At 44.2% G+C, this 17694-nt stretch overlaps 1 protein-coding gene across 2 annotated transcripts in view; it reads left to right on the top strand.

Moving 5' to 3' along the window:
• The window catches only part of LOC119390183 (protein zer-1 homolog), a 138310-nt gene that overhangs the window by 91410 nt on the left and 29206 nt on the right, over positions 1-17694 (top strand). For both annotated transcript variants that reach the window (XM_037657753.2, XM_037657744.2), the window contains exon 15: positions 2556-2682. In XM_037657753.2, coding sequence (XP_037513681.1) covers positions 2556-2682 — 127 coding nt within the window. The remainder of the gene's footprint in view (positions 1-2555; positions 2683-17694) is intronic.

The raw sequence follows: 17694 nt of genomic DNA on the forward strand, positions 1-17694 counted from the left end.
AGCTAAAGCACTCATTCACGGAACTCCGTCTGATCTCCTGCCCTTCCTCACGCCTTCCTACCCAGCCTACTCTGGCAACGCTAACCCAGACCTGGACCGCCCATTCACTCACAGGGAGCTCGAAGCTGCCCTGGCAACTCATTCTACCCGCTCGGCTCCTGGTGAGGATGAAATCACATATAGTAATACGCTCCGCAATCTTCCTGACAGCACAGCCAGATCCATGCTCTTATGACCATTGATGTCCACAAGGTGTGTGTCGTGACCACGTACTGGCTCAGCTCTCTTCCCTTTGATGTGGTTCCTGCATGTATTCTTACATCCGCTCCTTCTTTTCTAATCTAGTCGCTCATTTTAGAGTTGACACTCATCTGTCCAACCCGTGCTCACTTACCCACGGCTCTCCTCAAGGTGCCGTACCATCTCCTACCCTTTTTAATATAACTATGGCCCCTCTTTCCTCCCAACTATCCCAAGTTCCTGACCTCCACCATATTTTTATGCCGATGACATCACTCTCTGGTGTATGGATCTCCCAGCCTTATGCCGATTACATTACAACGTGGCCTTAATCTTATCACTTCCTTTCTTACCACTGCTGGCCTGTCTCTTGCTCCAGAGAAAACCGAGCTGCTTCTGCTCAATCGCTCCACTTACCAACACTCCCACAATGCCCTCATCTCCCTACATCTCTCTGGCTCTCCCATTCCTACCGTTCAACAATGCAAAGTTCTTGGCTTCCCTTTGCATGCGGCCAAGAACGCACAGGCCCTCCATCATGCTGCCAGGACCTGCCACTGGGTAACTCACCTCCTGCAACGCATTGTCACTCGGCAGTCGGGTCTCCACGAGGCCCATGTGTGCCTTGTTTAACCATGTGCTTGCCCTCAACAAGATCCTGTACTTTGTACCTTATGTTCAATTCACCTAAATGCAACTTAACAACCTCAAAACAGCTCTGTTAGGCCTCTACAAGGCAGCTCTCAACCTCCCTATCACTGCCTCTACTGCTAATCTCTTTACCACGGGCCTCTTCCATCCACTACATTATCTTCTTACTCTCCTCCATGACTCTCAGATTGCCCGTCTTTCTCTTACCCGTCAGGTTCAATGGCTATTGGCCCAAGCGGTTATCCCTCACATTTCCGTTCCCACATTGCCTTCTCCCACGTGCACCCCTGCTCCCAACCTTCGTATCCTTCCCCTCCTGTCCAACAGGTCCCCGTTCTGCATTCCAGCCGTCAACACGCGGCAGCGCAGCACAATTCCCCTCCTTTTTCTGCTCAGGGAGTCCCCCGTGGCTCCTCGGGGTTCCCGCGCTACGCTCTCTACCATCCACACCTTTCGGCACCTGATACCCCCACCGGTGGGCCTTACCTGCACCCACTGGATGTACTGTCGCTCGAGGTCCTTTTCATTGTCTATGCCTTACAGTCATTTTCCTCCCTCCTCTCTCTCTCCACGAGTATACTATCTGCTCCAACTCTTATGCTGCCATACGGCACACAGAACTGCACCTTACCCCCTTCCTTACCGCAGGAGGTCGAACGAGCAGTCTCTGCACTCCAACCTGTGCTGTGCTATTAAGGAGGTATACCTCCACCTCCGACTCAACAGGCACCTCTACCCTCCCCCTCACTGTTCCCCTCACTGCGGCACTTCCAAATTAATTCCCTGATCAGCCCCTCTCTCCTTTTCCCTTATAAATAAAGACCTGACCCCTTCTGCCCCATTCGCCCCTCTACATATGCAGACCTGCCACACTGCCTTTTCTACCGCCCAATTGCTCAGCAATCCGGCTCTCATCCTTGCCCTTCCTTCTCCATCACCACCTGGCTCAACTTGATCGGCATCGAAGGGGAAGAAGGACAGCGTCGACTGGCCACACAGGCGGTCGAAATGCTCGGCTTCTGAATTTGGCTGAACTGAAAGTCTATTACTACTGCTACTATGGATATGTTTTTCAGCTGCTAGGTCCCATGCGAACATGAACAGGCACAAGTTGCGCACAGTTGGGAGCAAAAGCCATACACAATGACAACTACCCCGCAATACTTGCGGGTCATGCAGAAACACTGGTGCGCAGTTTTTTTTTTCAATGCCGGCGCTTCTCTTTGCGTCTCATCATACTCGCCTCCTTTTTATCACACATCAAATTCACAGCTATCGCTTTTATCGCTGCGTTCACATTTCTGAATTACAGCGCATCTGGCTTAGTGCCGTTGAAAGTGTGCTTTGCATTTTTTACAGGTGGTTACTAGGGGTGTGGGAATACTAAAAATTTAGAATCGAATACAAATGAGGCAAAAAAACTGTCTTTGATTGTGAAATCTTATATCGAATATGTGTGCAGTGTTAAAAAGCTGCTGAAAAATCTTTTAAAATAAGTTAAGAAAACTTCATTTTGCTAGGCTACAGTACACTGAAGAGACTTCTGGTAATCCAGTCATTACAAATTATCATGCAGAAAAATTAACTCCTTGACATGTTTTGAATGTAAGGGCTCTCTGCAAGCCATGATGTTTTACTTTAACTGCATTTCATTTGCTTTGCAGCTGGCAAGTACTGCCCCCTGGTGCGAGAAGAAGGTGGTCTTGAGATGCTTGAACAACTGATGCAGAACCCTAGGCCATACCCACGTATCCACGAGCTTGCTAAGCTCATCATTTATCACTGCTCCAAGTGAGTGCCCCATCACATTGTGGGAAAGTGTATTCAGGCAAAGTTTCTGTTGATTCAGAGTTACTGTATTTACTCGAATGTAACGAGAGTTTTTTTCCATATTTTCGCTACCTAAAGTCTACCCTCGCGTTACAATCGAATACTGAAATAACCATATTTTTTTCTTCCTGGACGCAATGAAAAGTCACCCCTCGCGTTACAATCATGGTCGTGTTACAATCAAGTAAATACGGTACTTCATTTATGTATAAGTAGTTGGTTCGCAATTGTCGCCAGCACTGCATTTCTGGTGCGCCAAGCTCCCGATGTGATTATGTAAGCTCCTAGGAAATTTCACATTGACTGAATTTGTTACAGGCACGTACGTAGTGCTTGTCATTGAAGCGATAACGATGTCGCTGTAGGGATGGTAGTTAGGTCCTGTACTACTCCTTGAGCTTGACAAGTAAGCACATTCTGTGTTCAGAACACACAGGTGTAAATGGCATGGCCAAGTTCTGTAGTTAATGTAGCAGGTGTAGCCAACACATGGTGGGTAAAGACGTCTCCAAAAGCTACTTGCCAATTTTGCTGACAGCTGCGTGTTTGGAAGGCCTGTGTGACGGGTTGTTTTCAGGGCAGCAACTGAAAGCAACAGCTGTCTCTTCCATGTAGTGTGCGAAGAGTATGTTTTTCTAATGCTTGGGATATTACGCTCTTTCCTATGCCTGCCACTCCTCTGCAGGCCCTTGTTATGATGTGAGAGTGCTGTAGGCAAGCGACCACATGCAGTGGTTGGTCGCCAACAGATGGGCTTCGCAATGCGAAGGGCACACTGGTTGTATGTTTTCATAAAGGAACCAAACAAGAGGCATTGTGTGGAAAGCACTTTTGATGCTCTTTTTGCATCAATTTTCGGAATGGGAATAGAATGTACTGAAATTTTGCCACTGGATACAGTAGAACCTCGTTGATATTAGGGATGGGCAAATATTCGGGCATTTCGAATATTCGAACGAATATTACAGTATTCGAAATTTTGAAGTATTCGAAATGAACGAATATGTGTATACATTTGACCGCACATAACCCCCTGTAAAGGTGGTTTCACTGCGGCATCTGGTTGCTGTGTCGTGAAACAACCCATCCAGGGGAAATCTGCACTGCCGCGAAGCCACACTTCGAGGTTAAATGTACATATTTTTTAAAGTTTAAAAGCATGTTATATGGGCTTATATGTGCTAAGTGTAGTCATTTTTAAATTGTAACGTCCGCTTATAACTTGCACCCTATTCAAATCTTGATACTATTCAAGGCTGCTTCCACTTCATTTTAAACCAAAAAAGGGACATTCACTCATACCTAGTTCCAATCCTTAAAAATATTGTGCAAGGGTCATGACAAAAATGCTCATTTTTCTTAATAATATGTGGTAAATACTATTCGAACTATTCGATTCGAAATTGTTCGACCAAATCACTATTCGCTTCGGATTCGCTTCAAACCTCAAATTCACTACAGTAAAATCTCGGTGATACGATCACGGCTCGTACGAATTTCGGGGTCATACGAATTTTTCTGTGGTCCCGGCCAAGTCCCATTAGCCTGCAATGTATTGGAGTGCGGTTGTTGCGAACCGACTTTCAACTCGCGACGTTTGTTACGAACGTACGCATGTGCACAGGTACGAACAGATACTGCCCGCGCTGTCTCGGAAGACGCGGCAGTCCTGCGCGGGCGCAGGCATGCGCGCTGCGCGACCATCAACGGTACGTCTTGCTTCCGAGGTTGTGCGCCCGAATCTTGGAGGCCGTTATGCGCCTTCGCGTTTAGATTACAGATGGCTTTGACGTCGCGTTTCTTTTTTTTTTTCAACGCTTTCACGCGTGCTGCTGTGCTCGAGGCAGCAGCGCCTTTGTACTGCGTTAACACGTGCCTGCAACGTCAATGCAAGCCATGTCCTCGCAATCAGACGTTCTGTGAAACAAGACTGAAACTTGGGCTGCGGGTCCATCATGAAGTCCAATGAGAGGTGGAAGACCCCAGGAGACGAAGCGGACGGTCTTGGCGAAGGAGCTAGGCCTCGCAACGTACGCGCACACCTGCGAACTCTCCGATTTGCACGGGAGACTCCCGAATTTTGAGCAAACCTCCTGAATGTGCGGGCATGGCCGTAAATCTTCCGAAAAGCACCCCAACACCACCGCGATAAGAAAATAACAGCAACAAAGGACAGCGATTCTAAAATTTTCTGGCCTTCATTTATCGCGTGCAAAGCGCTTCCTAAATCACTTTCGCCGCACTACTGTAATGTCATGCAGAAAAGCGTAGTACGATTAGGCAGGGGCTACTAGCGGTCACGCATCACAACACATCTCGTTCATTAATTACACATGCACGCACGCACCGTATGTTTACGAATACAAGTATGATCATTGACGTCCAAAAAGTTTACTGGCAATCATTCAGAGCTGTTGATGGCGTCGCTGCGGCCCTGAGAAACACTAAATCAAAATGTATGCCAACATTATTTTGTCACATACTAATTTTCCATGTTTTCTGGTGATACGAATTTTCGATGATACAAATATTTGTGGTGACCCCGCGAGATTCGTATCACCGAGGTTTTACTGTATTCGCCCATCCCTAGTTGATATGTTTCCAAAAAAAAAAAACGTGGAAAATAAACGTATGATCTGGGAAAACGTGCGATCTGAATCCAGTGAAAACTGAGGCTGACAAGCCCATATTGAGGTGCAAGGGCGAAAAAACATTTATTTCTCAAAAAACATGGAGGGACTCTTCGATTTTCCAACTCCTGGCATCTTGCTGGCAGTCAGAGGTCAGCCAGCTAGTTTCGGTACTGACCGGACATAACGTCGTGGTTACGTGTGTTGAAATCCCGAGACAACCCGAATATTGCAAAATCGAACCCCGGGACAACCAGCGTAAACGTAAAGAAACGCTACCGCCTTGTCAGCAGACGAAACTTTGCGCTGCATGAGCGTCGGTTCTTTCTGCATTGCCGCTTGGAAATATGAGGCTAGGTTTGCCGAAGAACGGGGAAGTGATATTCTGGAGCATATGCATTAGGTATACGATCACATATGTTCGTGACTCGCCCTGTCCGTGAAGAAAACTGTCGCCCCGCATAAAGCTTAACAAGCTCAACTCCATGCAGTGCACATAACAATCTTGGTACACACGACATGCAAAATCTCGCGAAAGTGATAAGCATCCCCGAAAGCAACAGCTGCTCATGGCTATCGTATACAATGTCTCACACTCACGCTGATCAGTTTGCGTTCTTTCTTAACTTGAGACATGCGGCGGTATATTCACCGCCACTCGTAATGGCACAGTTGTATTGGATTATTTTTAATTTTCGCGATTGCGAGCATAGGAGCCGGGAAATTGTACTGAGCGGGAACGTATCAACGAGGTTCTACTGTAGTTATTCAAATCCTGGTTAGTGGGTTTGCCTGTTGTGGGTGGGCGGGTTCGAGCCGAGGCGGTTGAGGATGCAGGCCGAGGGCCGCGGAATCAATACGCACGCTCGAAGTCCCCAGCAGAAGCGACCCCCGTTTTTTCACAACGCACCCTATTTATCTACATCCTAGAGGGCACCTCATATCTGGCTTGGCACTCGTGCCCTGTACACCTTTATCGGCGCCCCTATGCAGTGCTGCCATGGCAGAGGACTAGTAATTAAATGGTTGTTTTAATGTGTGGTTGAGAAATTCTGGCAGATCCCGTGCATTGTGGGAATCGATTTCACGTGAAGCAGTCAGTGAGTAGCTACCAATGCTGCCTTATCTTTTTTTTTTTTACTTTGAGCCAAGTGTTACGAGGCGCACCATTGTTATTGTATAAATTGAGTAGTTGTGGGCAGATTGTGGGCTTACCAGGCACGTCAACCAAACCGTTGCTTAAAGGATAGTTTATGGTCCGACGTAACATTACTAGGGGGTGTGCGAATATTCGAAATTTCGAATATTTTTCGGATAGTGTTTGCTATTTGATTCGATTCGCACTGGCATTTTACTATTTGAACTATTCGAACTTCCCAAAAACAAATACAGTCAACGTCCGATTGAAAGTGACCCCTTCAGATTTTTCAAAATGCTTCACCTCATTACACCCTCGTATTGCGGCAGTGCTGCCTTTCAAGCTTTGTTACGGTCGAACATTGCCAAGACACGTCTGATTGGAAGTGGTCCCTAGATTTTCAATATGCTTCACCTCATCACACCCCGGTATTGCGGCAAAGCTGCCTTTCAAGCTCTGCTACGGTCGCAAATGTAGTAACTCAAGAAAACGCTGGTTCCAACATGGAGATGAAAGATGTGGCAGAGGTGGGGGCTCAATTAATGCTGTTTTGGACCTGAAATTTTGGCACGAAGTCCGAAAGATTGGAAGCCGAAACTTTTTAGCATCCCAAATTTCGGATGTTCTTGTTTATCGATGTCTACGAGGCAGATTTGGAACTCCGGACTTCAAGGGAGCAGACCCTTGTCCGCCACATCAATTGGGCATCAGAGGGGGAGAGGCTGAGGAAATGGCATCTTTGCCTATAACGTGTAAAGTGTTGTCGGCAACACTTTGGTTGCACCAAATCATGCACATAAATACAATTCGGCCTCTACATTGCCTCATTCTTGATAATACAACTATGAAACACCACCCCGCCAATGCTTCATCAACCTAGTGAAAAGAAACACTTTCATGTTGCTATCTCATAAGAATATGCTTAGGAATCCTCTCTAACTTTTTTTCTGCAATTTCGTTTCGAAGTATTAGGAAAATATTCGAGAAATATTCGATTCGATTCGCACTCACACTTCAATATTGGAATTCGTTTCGCACCCAAAATTTTGTTATTCGCATAGCTCTAAACGTTACCACTGACGGTAGTATACAGATGTAAGTTTTATCGGAACGAAGTGCACGCTGCGTTGCAGTGATGTGCATCTCATAACTAGCAATTGTTTACATATTCTCCCGGTGTTGAGCAATGCTTGACTATAGCTTGCTGAGTCATAACAGTGCATATTTAATGTTTATTACATTGTTATAAAAGTGGATAGCCAACACTGCCACTACAGTTGATGTTGCCGCGACATGATGCCTGTATAGGTTCTTTCTCCTAAACAGTCTCAAGCACTGGTGTGGCTCTGTGGTAGAATACTTGACTACACAGAATGCCTGCGTTTGATTCTGGCTTGAATAGGGATTTTTATTCTTTGCGTCCATCAAGATTTTTCGCTCACTGATAAAGCCACCGACGGCAGCACCGGACTTTCTTTGACACGGACTCCTTAATGATATTGCATTAAATAACACTGTCACATTTGAATACACACATTTGACTACACATTTGAACACTGTCATTGACTACACCACATTTGACTACACAAACATTGACTACACATTTGAACACATTTGACTACACACTTGACAAACATGATTTATTTTCGAAAAAAGTCTGTTTGTTTGCCGCCATGGTTTGACGCTTGTACTTGGTCAGCAGCTGTGTCGCGATGTCATTGTGGCCGCTAGTGAAATTGTGAATGACATCAAATGCGTCGATCACATCCAGTGAAGAAGGCAGTGCCGATGCGTCTTGTGCGTCACTCTCATCGTCATGGCGAACCTTTTCAATTATTGCCTCGTCAGTTAGCTCTTCATTAGCGATAACATCCACGTCACGGTGGTAGAATAAGAGAGGTGGCTAAATGAGTGCGTCGCCGAACCGCTCGAGTTGCTCGCAGCTGCCGCTAGGTTTGCAATGAGTTTGTGGGCCAAAAGATGTGCATTGCCAGCTTTTACTGTGCTGTAAAGGCCAGTTACTGTAGCTATTTTTTCTGGCTTTAAAATGTTGTCTGGCTTTAAATTGTGTTTTAATAGCTTGTAGTGGCTGTCTGCCAGCTTCACCCACAAAAGTAACTGTACCAGGCTCTATGGAGATTAAAATTTACTAATTGGCGCGGGTATTCTCAACAAGATTAAAACGTAGCGCCGATCACAAGGGAGGCGCATGTATTTTTAATTTTTTTGGTAGCTTGAAAATTAATACCGGCGAGTGTACAGAGTAAAAAAAAATATTTGGCTTTTCTTTCATTAAATTTCACTAACTGTTGCACAGTTGCCGATTGTTTAGTTATTGTTCAGCTTTCCAAGAACTGAAGGAAAATGTGCAAAATAAAAGGAAAAAAAAGAATCTTACTGGCAATTACCCACGAATACAATTAATCTATACTAGAAAGTGAATAATCTTTCATGGCCGCAGTGTACAAATAATTAAGTACACCATGATAGTGCATTTGAGTGCAGGAAAGTAAATCAACCCATACGAAATCTCTTACACCTTTCCTTGCGAAGCACTCACGGTGACTCTGAGTATCAGCAAACAGAAACGGTGTGAAACCCACAGTAAGTACAGTGCACGTTCCATGCACACTGCAGATAGATCGCGCACGGCGAAGCCGATCGACAAGGAATATCACGATGTTGCAAAAGGCATCAATAAACTTTGCTTTTTGATTAAGCTTGTCTTTCCACTTTTAGGAACATGCATGGACGATCGATTTCTTGACACAAAGTTTCTCATCGATAATAATAGCAACAATAACACACAAAAGCACACACACACACACGTGTGTGTGTGTGTTTTATACGCCGGCAGTCGTTAGGAAGACGGTAACTACTGTTTTTGTATTGTACATTCTAATAAATGGTTTTTTAAATAATCTAATAAGAAGAAACAGGTGTACTTTAGCATGAACATATAAAAAAGTTAATATCAGATGTGATTCATTTGGCAGTGATCCATTAGCCACATAATTCACGGAATCAGTCTGTATCCAGCAAAATAAAGAGATAAACAAATACATCTGGATTTGCGCTGCAAGCGTAAATCCGTGCGAAAAGTCCGTTCTAAGCGATGGTAAATCTTAGTGTTATTCAAGACCTCTCTGGTGAATGGCACTGCACCGCGAAGCTCTTTTTCATAAATCAGAGACATGAAAATACAGTTTAAATGCTTGCGACGCCCGCCAGCTATGTGCTTTCAGGTACGGCAGAAATCGGCCCTTAGTGTGCCTGCTGCCACCTTGTGGAGAAGTGGCGGCAACTGGAGCACTTTTGTGCAATGTGCGGCACATTGGCGAAGCTGCACTACCTCTCCTATTCTACCACCATGGTCCACGTTAGTGGCGATCTATTCGTCCATGCTCATGTCCATTGGCGCATTTCCGGTGTCCCGAAAGGCTGCAGTAGCTTCTGTGGAAGGTGGTTCCAATCTGCAGTGGTCGCCATCTTTGTCATCCATTGACACGCCGGCTGCCACTTCAGCGTCGGGCTTAAAGCCGGCATGCGCAAGGCAGTTTTCTGTGGCTTGGCGAAGCAGGCCTGCACCTTGTCTCAAGGCGACCAGTCATCACCCCCAAACAGTGTTGCTCTCCTATGAGTTTGTTTAAGAGTGGTGCAATGGGTGCACATTTTCGGTGAAACAAAGCATCATGAATCTGCGAAAAAGTTGCACGGTTGACGATAAGCTCGAATTGTCATAAAACGAATTTTCAGGCCAAGCTCCACTGAGCAAAAGTTTCGTTGAAGCGAAAACCAGCCCGAAAAACGGTTCGTCGTGGCAAGAACTTTAACGCATTGGCTTCTGTGGCAAGCTGACGAGGAATAAGAAATACTATGTTGATGTGAAAATTTCGTTATTCGTTGTAGCGGAGTTGGAGTGTATTCGCTACTGCACTACATTGTTCACTAGGTATGCCAAAATGCAAACGCCAGTTCAGGTAGTTGTACACTGTGAGATGTCAACACAGCAATGTCACGATGCCAAAGAAGATGTGTGATGCTTGCTGAGGAAGTGATGATGATAAGAGGTGCATGCATAAAGAAGTATGGCACACACCTGAAAATGTACACCTGGCAATGAAGGTTTATGGGACATGGGCACCACAGCAAACGGGAATTTCAGCTCTTTTAATGCATGATGCTACAGGTTGAAACTGGCCAAGTGGAAATTCAGCTTTTTACCCATAAACTTTTCTTTCTGGGTGTACATTTGAGAGTTTTATAGCATTTGTGTCACTCTGACACATAACATTTCTGGAGGATTCATCGAGAATGGTGACATAACAAGTCAAACATACCCAGTGGCCCAGAATGGGCAGCAGTAGTGGCATCACATCAGCTTCGCTTTCCTTCAAATGTGAAATCTCTTAATGAAAATTTCTTCGCTCAGAGAAATAGCATTGAGTACAGACTTTAAACGGTTCATTGGCTTTAGCCAAATCTGTGTGCTTTCAATTATTGATATTAATGTTATTTTGCTAATGACGCTCATAACTGTCTAAATTTCTCCTTTAACTTGAGGATATAAATATGGGCACCATAACATTAACCAAAATGACACCATGATTTATAAATTTTATATTGTTTCACTTTTTCAAATTCTAGTGAAAAAAAGAATGCATTGCTGACCTGAAGGTCGCAGGATCGAATCCCAGCCACGGTGGCCACATTTCGATGGAGGCAAAATGCTAGAGGCCCGTGTACTTAGATTTAGGTGCACGTTAAAGGGACACAAACGAAAATATTAAGTCGACGTTGATTGTTGAAATAGCGTTCCAGAAACCTTGTAGTGCTTGTTTCGTGCAAAGGAAATGCTTATTTTGAAAGAAAATAGCGTTTTAGTGGTCTGCACAGCGGTAGCGCACTTCAGATCACCTGCCTGCCAATGTTGCCCGCCTTTACTGCCCGGCTGCTGACGCTACGGTTTCTTGCGCAACAGCAGCCATCAACCTGGTCAAGACGCAGCCACGGGCCACTCCGAAACTGCATAGTTCACTGTGACGGAGCTTAGCTTGGTCAGCAGCAGAAGTAGAGTGTCAACAGTGCGAAAATAGCGAGAGCCAAGCACACGCAGCAGTAGCGATACCAAAACTACGACTGAGACACGACCACGTGAGCAAAGCGCAGCTTGGCGAAGACAAAACTTTTGAACCATTCGCGCCATTCCCCATGGTAACGCCAAGAGGATTTTTCCATGAATCAAACAGAAACGAACAAGCAGCATTTCATTACATCTTCTGATGCACGGAAGGTTCTTTTTTTTATTGCAACTAGTTTGTTTACTAGTGGTTAATTGTACTCAGAACTCTTGACGTCATCGGGATCATTTTCAAAATGTCTCGCTCGTGGCGCATATCGTGTCCTACATTTACCTTAATTTCTTGATTAGTAGAGCACTGCTGTTAATAATACTGATGTTTTAGATGTTCTCACATATTGAACTTTTACTCTGACATAAATTGTTATTTGTCTTTAGTGTCCCTTTAAGAACCCCAGGTTGTCGAAATTCCCGGAGCCCTCCACTACGGTGCCCCTCATAATCATATCGTGGTTTTGTGATGCAAAACCCCAACAATTACTATTAAGAAAAGAATGCTTAGTGCACACATACAGAGCTGTGGGAACAAAAGTTTTGTTTGCACACCGAATAAGTTGTTAAGGGGAGATGCTACTCGAAAAAAAAGTTTCTTTAATCTGTAGCCTAGGGCAATAAAATTTTAGCTGTTCACATAGTTTTTTATGCTGATATTAAATATGTAATCAGTTTTATAGTAAGTTGCATAGTTTTCATTTTGTACCATGACAATGTGTAAAATATAGCTCTTTTTGTGCACACTTTTTCTGTCACTAAACTTTTATGGTCTAGAGCCATTAATGGCTCATATTGCTCCACCTTAACTGTAGAATGAAAATAACTAAGCAGAAAGTGTGTATAAGACATATTAATGAACAAGAAAAATTATAATATGAGAAGTCTTAAAATGCTCAGCCAATACTAATTGCTTACCGTAATAATTATATAAGGGATATCAGGTTTTGAAGGAGATAATTGCGGTCTTCACATGTTAAGGAATCTGTGGGGAAAATTTTGTTCTGATCTGGCCATCAGAAGTACCAAAAACGCGATGTCCAAACTTAAGAAGTTGCCCAAAATTGCATCTTGAGAAAAATGCATTTTAAAGGTAGAAATGAAAGCTCATTCATGTGGCAAAGATATGCTTTTTAAAATTATTTCTTCCATCATGAGAGCTTGCAAATCATGGTTATTTTGAACATGTGGCTTTGGTGAACTCCTCATGTGAAATGCAGTGTCAAGCAGCCAGGTGGTGTTTTCCAGGGGACTCTAGACAATGAGCTCTTTTGAGTTTTTATTATTATTTTAAATAATAATAATAATAGTGATTTCAGCCGATTTCCAGTTTAAATACAATCATGATTTTTTTTTACATGAAAGTAGAGAAACTAAACTTGACAAAACAAATAAAAACAAAAAAATACGTAATTTTGAAAAAAACTTGCATTTTTCGAGTAGCATCTCCCCTTAATGGTGGAAAATTAAGGAGAAAAAGAATGTGGGCACATGAAATTCTGCGAAGCATTTTTTTTTTTCATTTTCTTTTGTATCTCGGTGATGTTTCTGTCATGGCGCCCCATTACTAAATGATGTTCAAATGCAAGCCGTGCACTAGACAGTGCAGTTGCTGGTGCTTTTCTGATAATCACCCTCTCTTCCCATTAGGTCCAGTCTGATTTTCTCAGCATTTTGTATGTCATCTTAAATTAGGGCTGTGCAAATATTTGAAATTTTAAAATAACAAATCAAATAATGTTCTATTCGATTCAGTACTCGAATCGAATGGGGCATATTCGAAATACCGAAGATTTGTCGAATATTTTTCTAATGATCGGCAACAATGGAAAATGCTCGAAGAAATGAGACGTTAGAGTAGCAAAAGGTAACTTTTCTTGTTTTCATCATCGAATTACCCATATGCATGCAGCCCATGTACTTGTGAGAATATTGATGCTATGTTGATCACAGTATGAATGCGTTTGTGCTTAAAACTCCAGTGTCATCAATCCACTGTCTTCATCATGGTGCTGTTAAATCATGAAAGTTGCTTAATATTTATGCAGCAGCTTTATCTAAAACCTGTTGATAAAGTACCGCCTTGAATACTGTAGTCACTGCTGTATTTCCGCCTGCATTTACAAAATATTTTGAAGGCTGTAGTTGCTGCTGTATACGAGCTTGCCTCAGTTCAATAATTGTGGTATTCTTGGTCAGTAAACAGTAATTGTATTGTTCCTTTGTTAAAGCCTGTAAATGTTTGTTTCAGATAAAATGCTGTAGAATTCTTGGGCTGTTTTGAAAATAGTTACCTTACCATTCTAGGGCTGCATTGAAAATGGTTGCCTTACTATTTGAAAACTATTCGAACGTTATTCTATTTTTATTTAATTCGGTGTCATCACTATATTAGATTTGTATTCGATTCGGTCCTACAATTCACTGTTCGCACACCTCTATCTTAAATATAGAAACAAAGTGGTAGTGGTAGCACAAGCTGGTTGGGGCATTTTTGCTATCGACTATTTCTTACTATACATTCACATTCATTTGCATGCCAGCTCAATGATGCCGGAGTATGGGGTCAGCCACTTTATGTCAAGCATACCTAGTAGTGTGGAAAAGCCTAATTCTGGTATCTTACATGCCACATGTTCAGGTGCAGATCTCAGGTTTTTTTCAGGGGTTGGTGGTCTAACTTTGGGTTGGGGATTGATGATTGCATGGTTGCTTATAATCAAAACTGATAGCATATTTATTTGCCTCCGTGTGAGCATTCTAGAGCTGCAAATCACTATAGGGTGATTCTTCGAGAGATCGAACATGCCTGTCCGGTCGATATTTTTGTTTTGCCTGGGTTTTTTATATGTTATGTGGGCACATTCAAAGTGCACGGAACCGAAAATTTTATTTCCAAGAAACGCTCACAGCGCGGCAAAAAAATATTTAAAGGTGGCGGTGCAGGCCTTCTGTTTTTGCTCACTGCAATGTTTTCGGATTTCATGGCCGAATTTAACGCGAACTATAAATGATGTGTCGAAAATTTTTTTTGCTGGTTTTAATACGCATTACTGTGAATTACATCCATGCTTTTTTATGCCATCCTCAAAAAGAAGAAAATGTGCAAAAATGGCAAACACGGCTGAAATCAAAAAAGTGTCCCAAGTTTGAGGCGCCTTGGCTCCTTTCCTATTTCAAGCAGAAACTTGAAAAAAGTGTCAAATATAGAAAGAGTCTTTGCAACATTTCTACGGAAGATCATTTTCTTATGGGCAGCGCAAAAAAAGAAAAAAATAGTTAAAGAAGCGAGCTTTTTCAAAACAGTTCATTTTCAAAAAATAAAATAAAAAAACTCCGGTCTCAATTTTGACAACAATTTTTTATCGAAGAGCGCTTATGTCAGTGAACACGTGGTTTTAATATCATATGTCCTCATTTGCTTTGTTCATGAGATATAATGGGCCCAAATGACCCTTGCTGTGTGTGCTCACTTCAGTGCGACTGATGGTTGTTATCAGCATGCATTGTGCGTAAATGTAGTTTTAATTATTCTGCTGCAGCAAAACTTTGCTCTGGTGGCTTTTCGTCAAGAAAAATGTGTTCTCGGATTTTATTTGTGTATAGCGTGTGCGAAAGTAGGCTGCTGCCGCCCTCTAAAGGGCTAACGTGTACACAGTTTGCAGCCTACAACCTCGCCTACAATCATCAGAGGAAAGGTGGGCGCGCGTGTTGAAGATAGCACTCGCTTCTTCCTGAAGAAATGCTTGGTCTACCTCATTGCGGTTAGATGTAGACAGGTTTTCCTTGAGTGTAAAGCACTACAAGCAGACCTCGCAGGTGTCGCGAAAATCCTCAGCCTATGACAGTAGCTTCTGGAGGTAGGCAACAACAAAAAGAGCAAGGAAAAAAAATTTGCGCTGCAAAAATGTTTTTCTCAGCAATCTTCTTTTTGTGAACGCATAAATAATCGGCACAGAATACTCGGACGTAGCCATGGGCTGCGTGCATTGCGTGTAGTGAACAGCTAGACCTAGAGCAAGTCGAAACGTTTATGCTGAACGGCGCCGCGCACATTATCTCACATCTGCGCGGCTGTCATGAATGAGTTTCCAGAACTGCTCACGGTCTCACATTTTATGACCAAGGGTGTCTAAGCGCTTTGGGCTGTAATAATTAATTTGTAGGCCACACTCGTCAAAACTAAGGATAATTCCGTCTGGTGCCACCAATGACCTCTGCTGTTCTCGACGTGGGAAATCACTTTAGTAAAGTGCCAACAAAACATCATCAATTGGGCAGCTTCGGCCACTTATGGCTTAATGGCTTAATCATGCCACACCGCACGTTTTCTGGCTGCTGAAACGCTGAGGTAAAGTCGAGGTGATACAGGAAGACGTTATCTGCGACGCCGAAAACATTTGATAGCGGGAAGTGAAACAAACGGCTCGGAAATGATTGAGCTAACTTTTTACAAATGTTGTTTAGGCACAGTGTGCGTCGAATGCAGTGATTCCACTCGTGCGCCAACTGCGCCAAAGTGCGCCAAATTGTATTTACTGCGCCATTCTGATAATATCGACGAAATTTGCGCCAAACTGCGCCAAAGTCTCGGGTTTGGGGGCGTCTATCACCGGCAATCGCACCGCCGGCGCGTCATAACATGTGGAGCTCGATCTTGGATAGTCGCAATCATGGACCAAGCATTATTCCGCTGAATAAATAGCGCTCGCGCGTGCGTTCCGAGTGAGCCACGATGCCATGCACGGTGCCGACGCAGCTTGTGTTCTGGAAGTCGGCTCGACAGCAAAACGCGTTCTCCGCAGAGGCTCGTGACGTCTAGGCCTCTCGGTAGCGAGAAAGTGCGACGGCGATTCATCGGCCGACGTCGTCTGTTCCAGGAACGCTGCTGATAGCTCGTTTCAAGCGTCGCATGGCACGTAAGGAAAGCAATATGTTCAGTAATAACTACATGAGTGCCGCTAAAATGTCTGTCACTTCTGTTTCCAGACATCGCGGAATGAAATCTGGGATCGCTCGCAGTAGATATATGGGACAATATCGAATTTTCCTTGCTTCGCGTTTATGCAAGAGCACGCGAACGGTGGAAACGCGTTGACACTTTTCCTCAGATATACTTTATCCATGGATCTTCATCCAGAACAGCTTTTTCGTAATTCCTTCCGCCAGCACGTCTGAGTTTGTAATCACTCTGCGGTAAATACCCCCTAAGAGGCCCTGCCCTTTCGAGCTCACGTGCTAGGGTTCCAATTCGAAATTTTTGCTTGCTCTTTTTAAAAATGTCATCTCATTAGTAAAATCATATCTCCTGGTCGGAGCAGCCGCAAATGCGCAGCTGTCAGTAGCGGGCCCGTCGCTGACGGCCCATAGTGAAGCGGCTACGCCATGTTACACGTCCGCCCCTCGCTTTCGGGGGTCAATAGCTAACGGTTAAAAAAAACTAAGTTTCGCTTAAGAGCGAAGCAATGAATGCGATACCAAAAAAATGTATTGTGAAACGAAGTAAGACTAGCAGCTAACTTTTTTGGATCCGATCTCGCGTAACTCAAAAAAACGCTGGTTTAAGGGATTATGGCCCCTCCAGGAACCGAAGCGTTTTCTTGCTCTGAGTTTTCTAAACGCGAAGTAAGCGTTGAGAGCACAGCAAGTTTACGAGCCGTCCCCTGATGCCTCGAGATAGCGCGCGCGCAAGCGACTGCGCCCTTCGAACGATGCGGTCCCCCCCCCCCTTCCGCTCCCCTGGTGTCCCTTCATGCTCCTTACGAAAGACGGGCGGGACGTTTCCTCTCTGTTTGATGAGCAATCGACGGCACGCCCGCACGCGGGAAGATGTTATCTCATGCGCTGTCCGTGCGGTGGAGACAGACGGCCTGCTAGTTTAATCTCCGCTTCAGCCGCGTTCGTCGCCAGCGCTCGCGAGCTTTTACCCGCGGCTAGAATGCGCGTGGTGATGTCATTAATTTGGACTTTATACGTAAAATTACGGCAACGGCGACGGAAAAAATCCGCCGAGAGTGTCCATATAATTGCTATCGCAAGGGTCAATGTACGGGGCAGATTTTGCGCCCCCCCCT

This window comes from Rhipicephalus sanguineus, chromosome 1, assembly GCF_013339695.2.
Source record: "Rhipicephalus sanguineus isolate Rsan-2018 chromosome 1, BIME_Rsan_1.4, whole genome shotgun sequence".
Taxonomy (NCBI): Eukaryota; Metazoa; Arthropoda; class Arachnida; order Ixodida; family Ixodidae; genus Rhipicephalus; species Rhipicephalus sanguineus.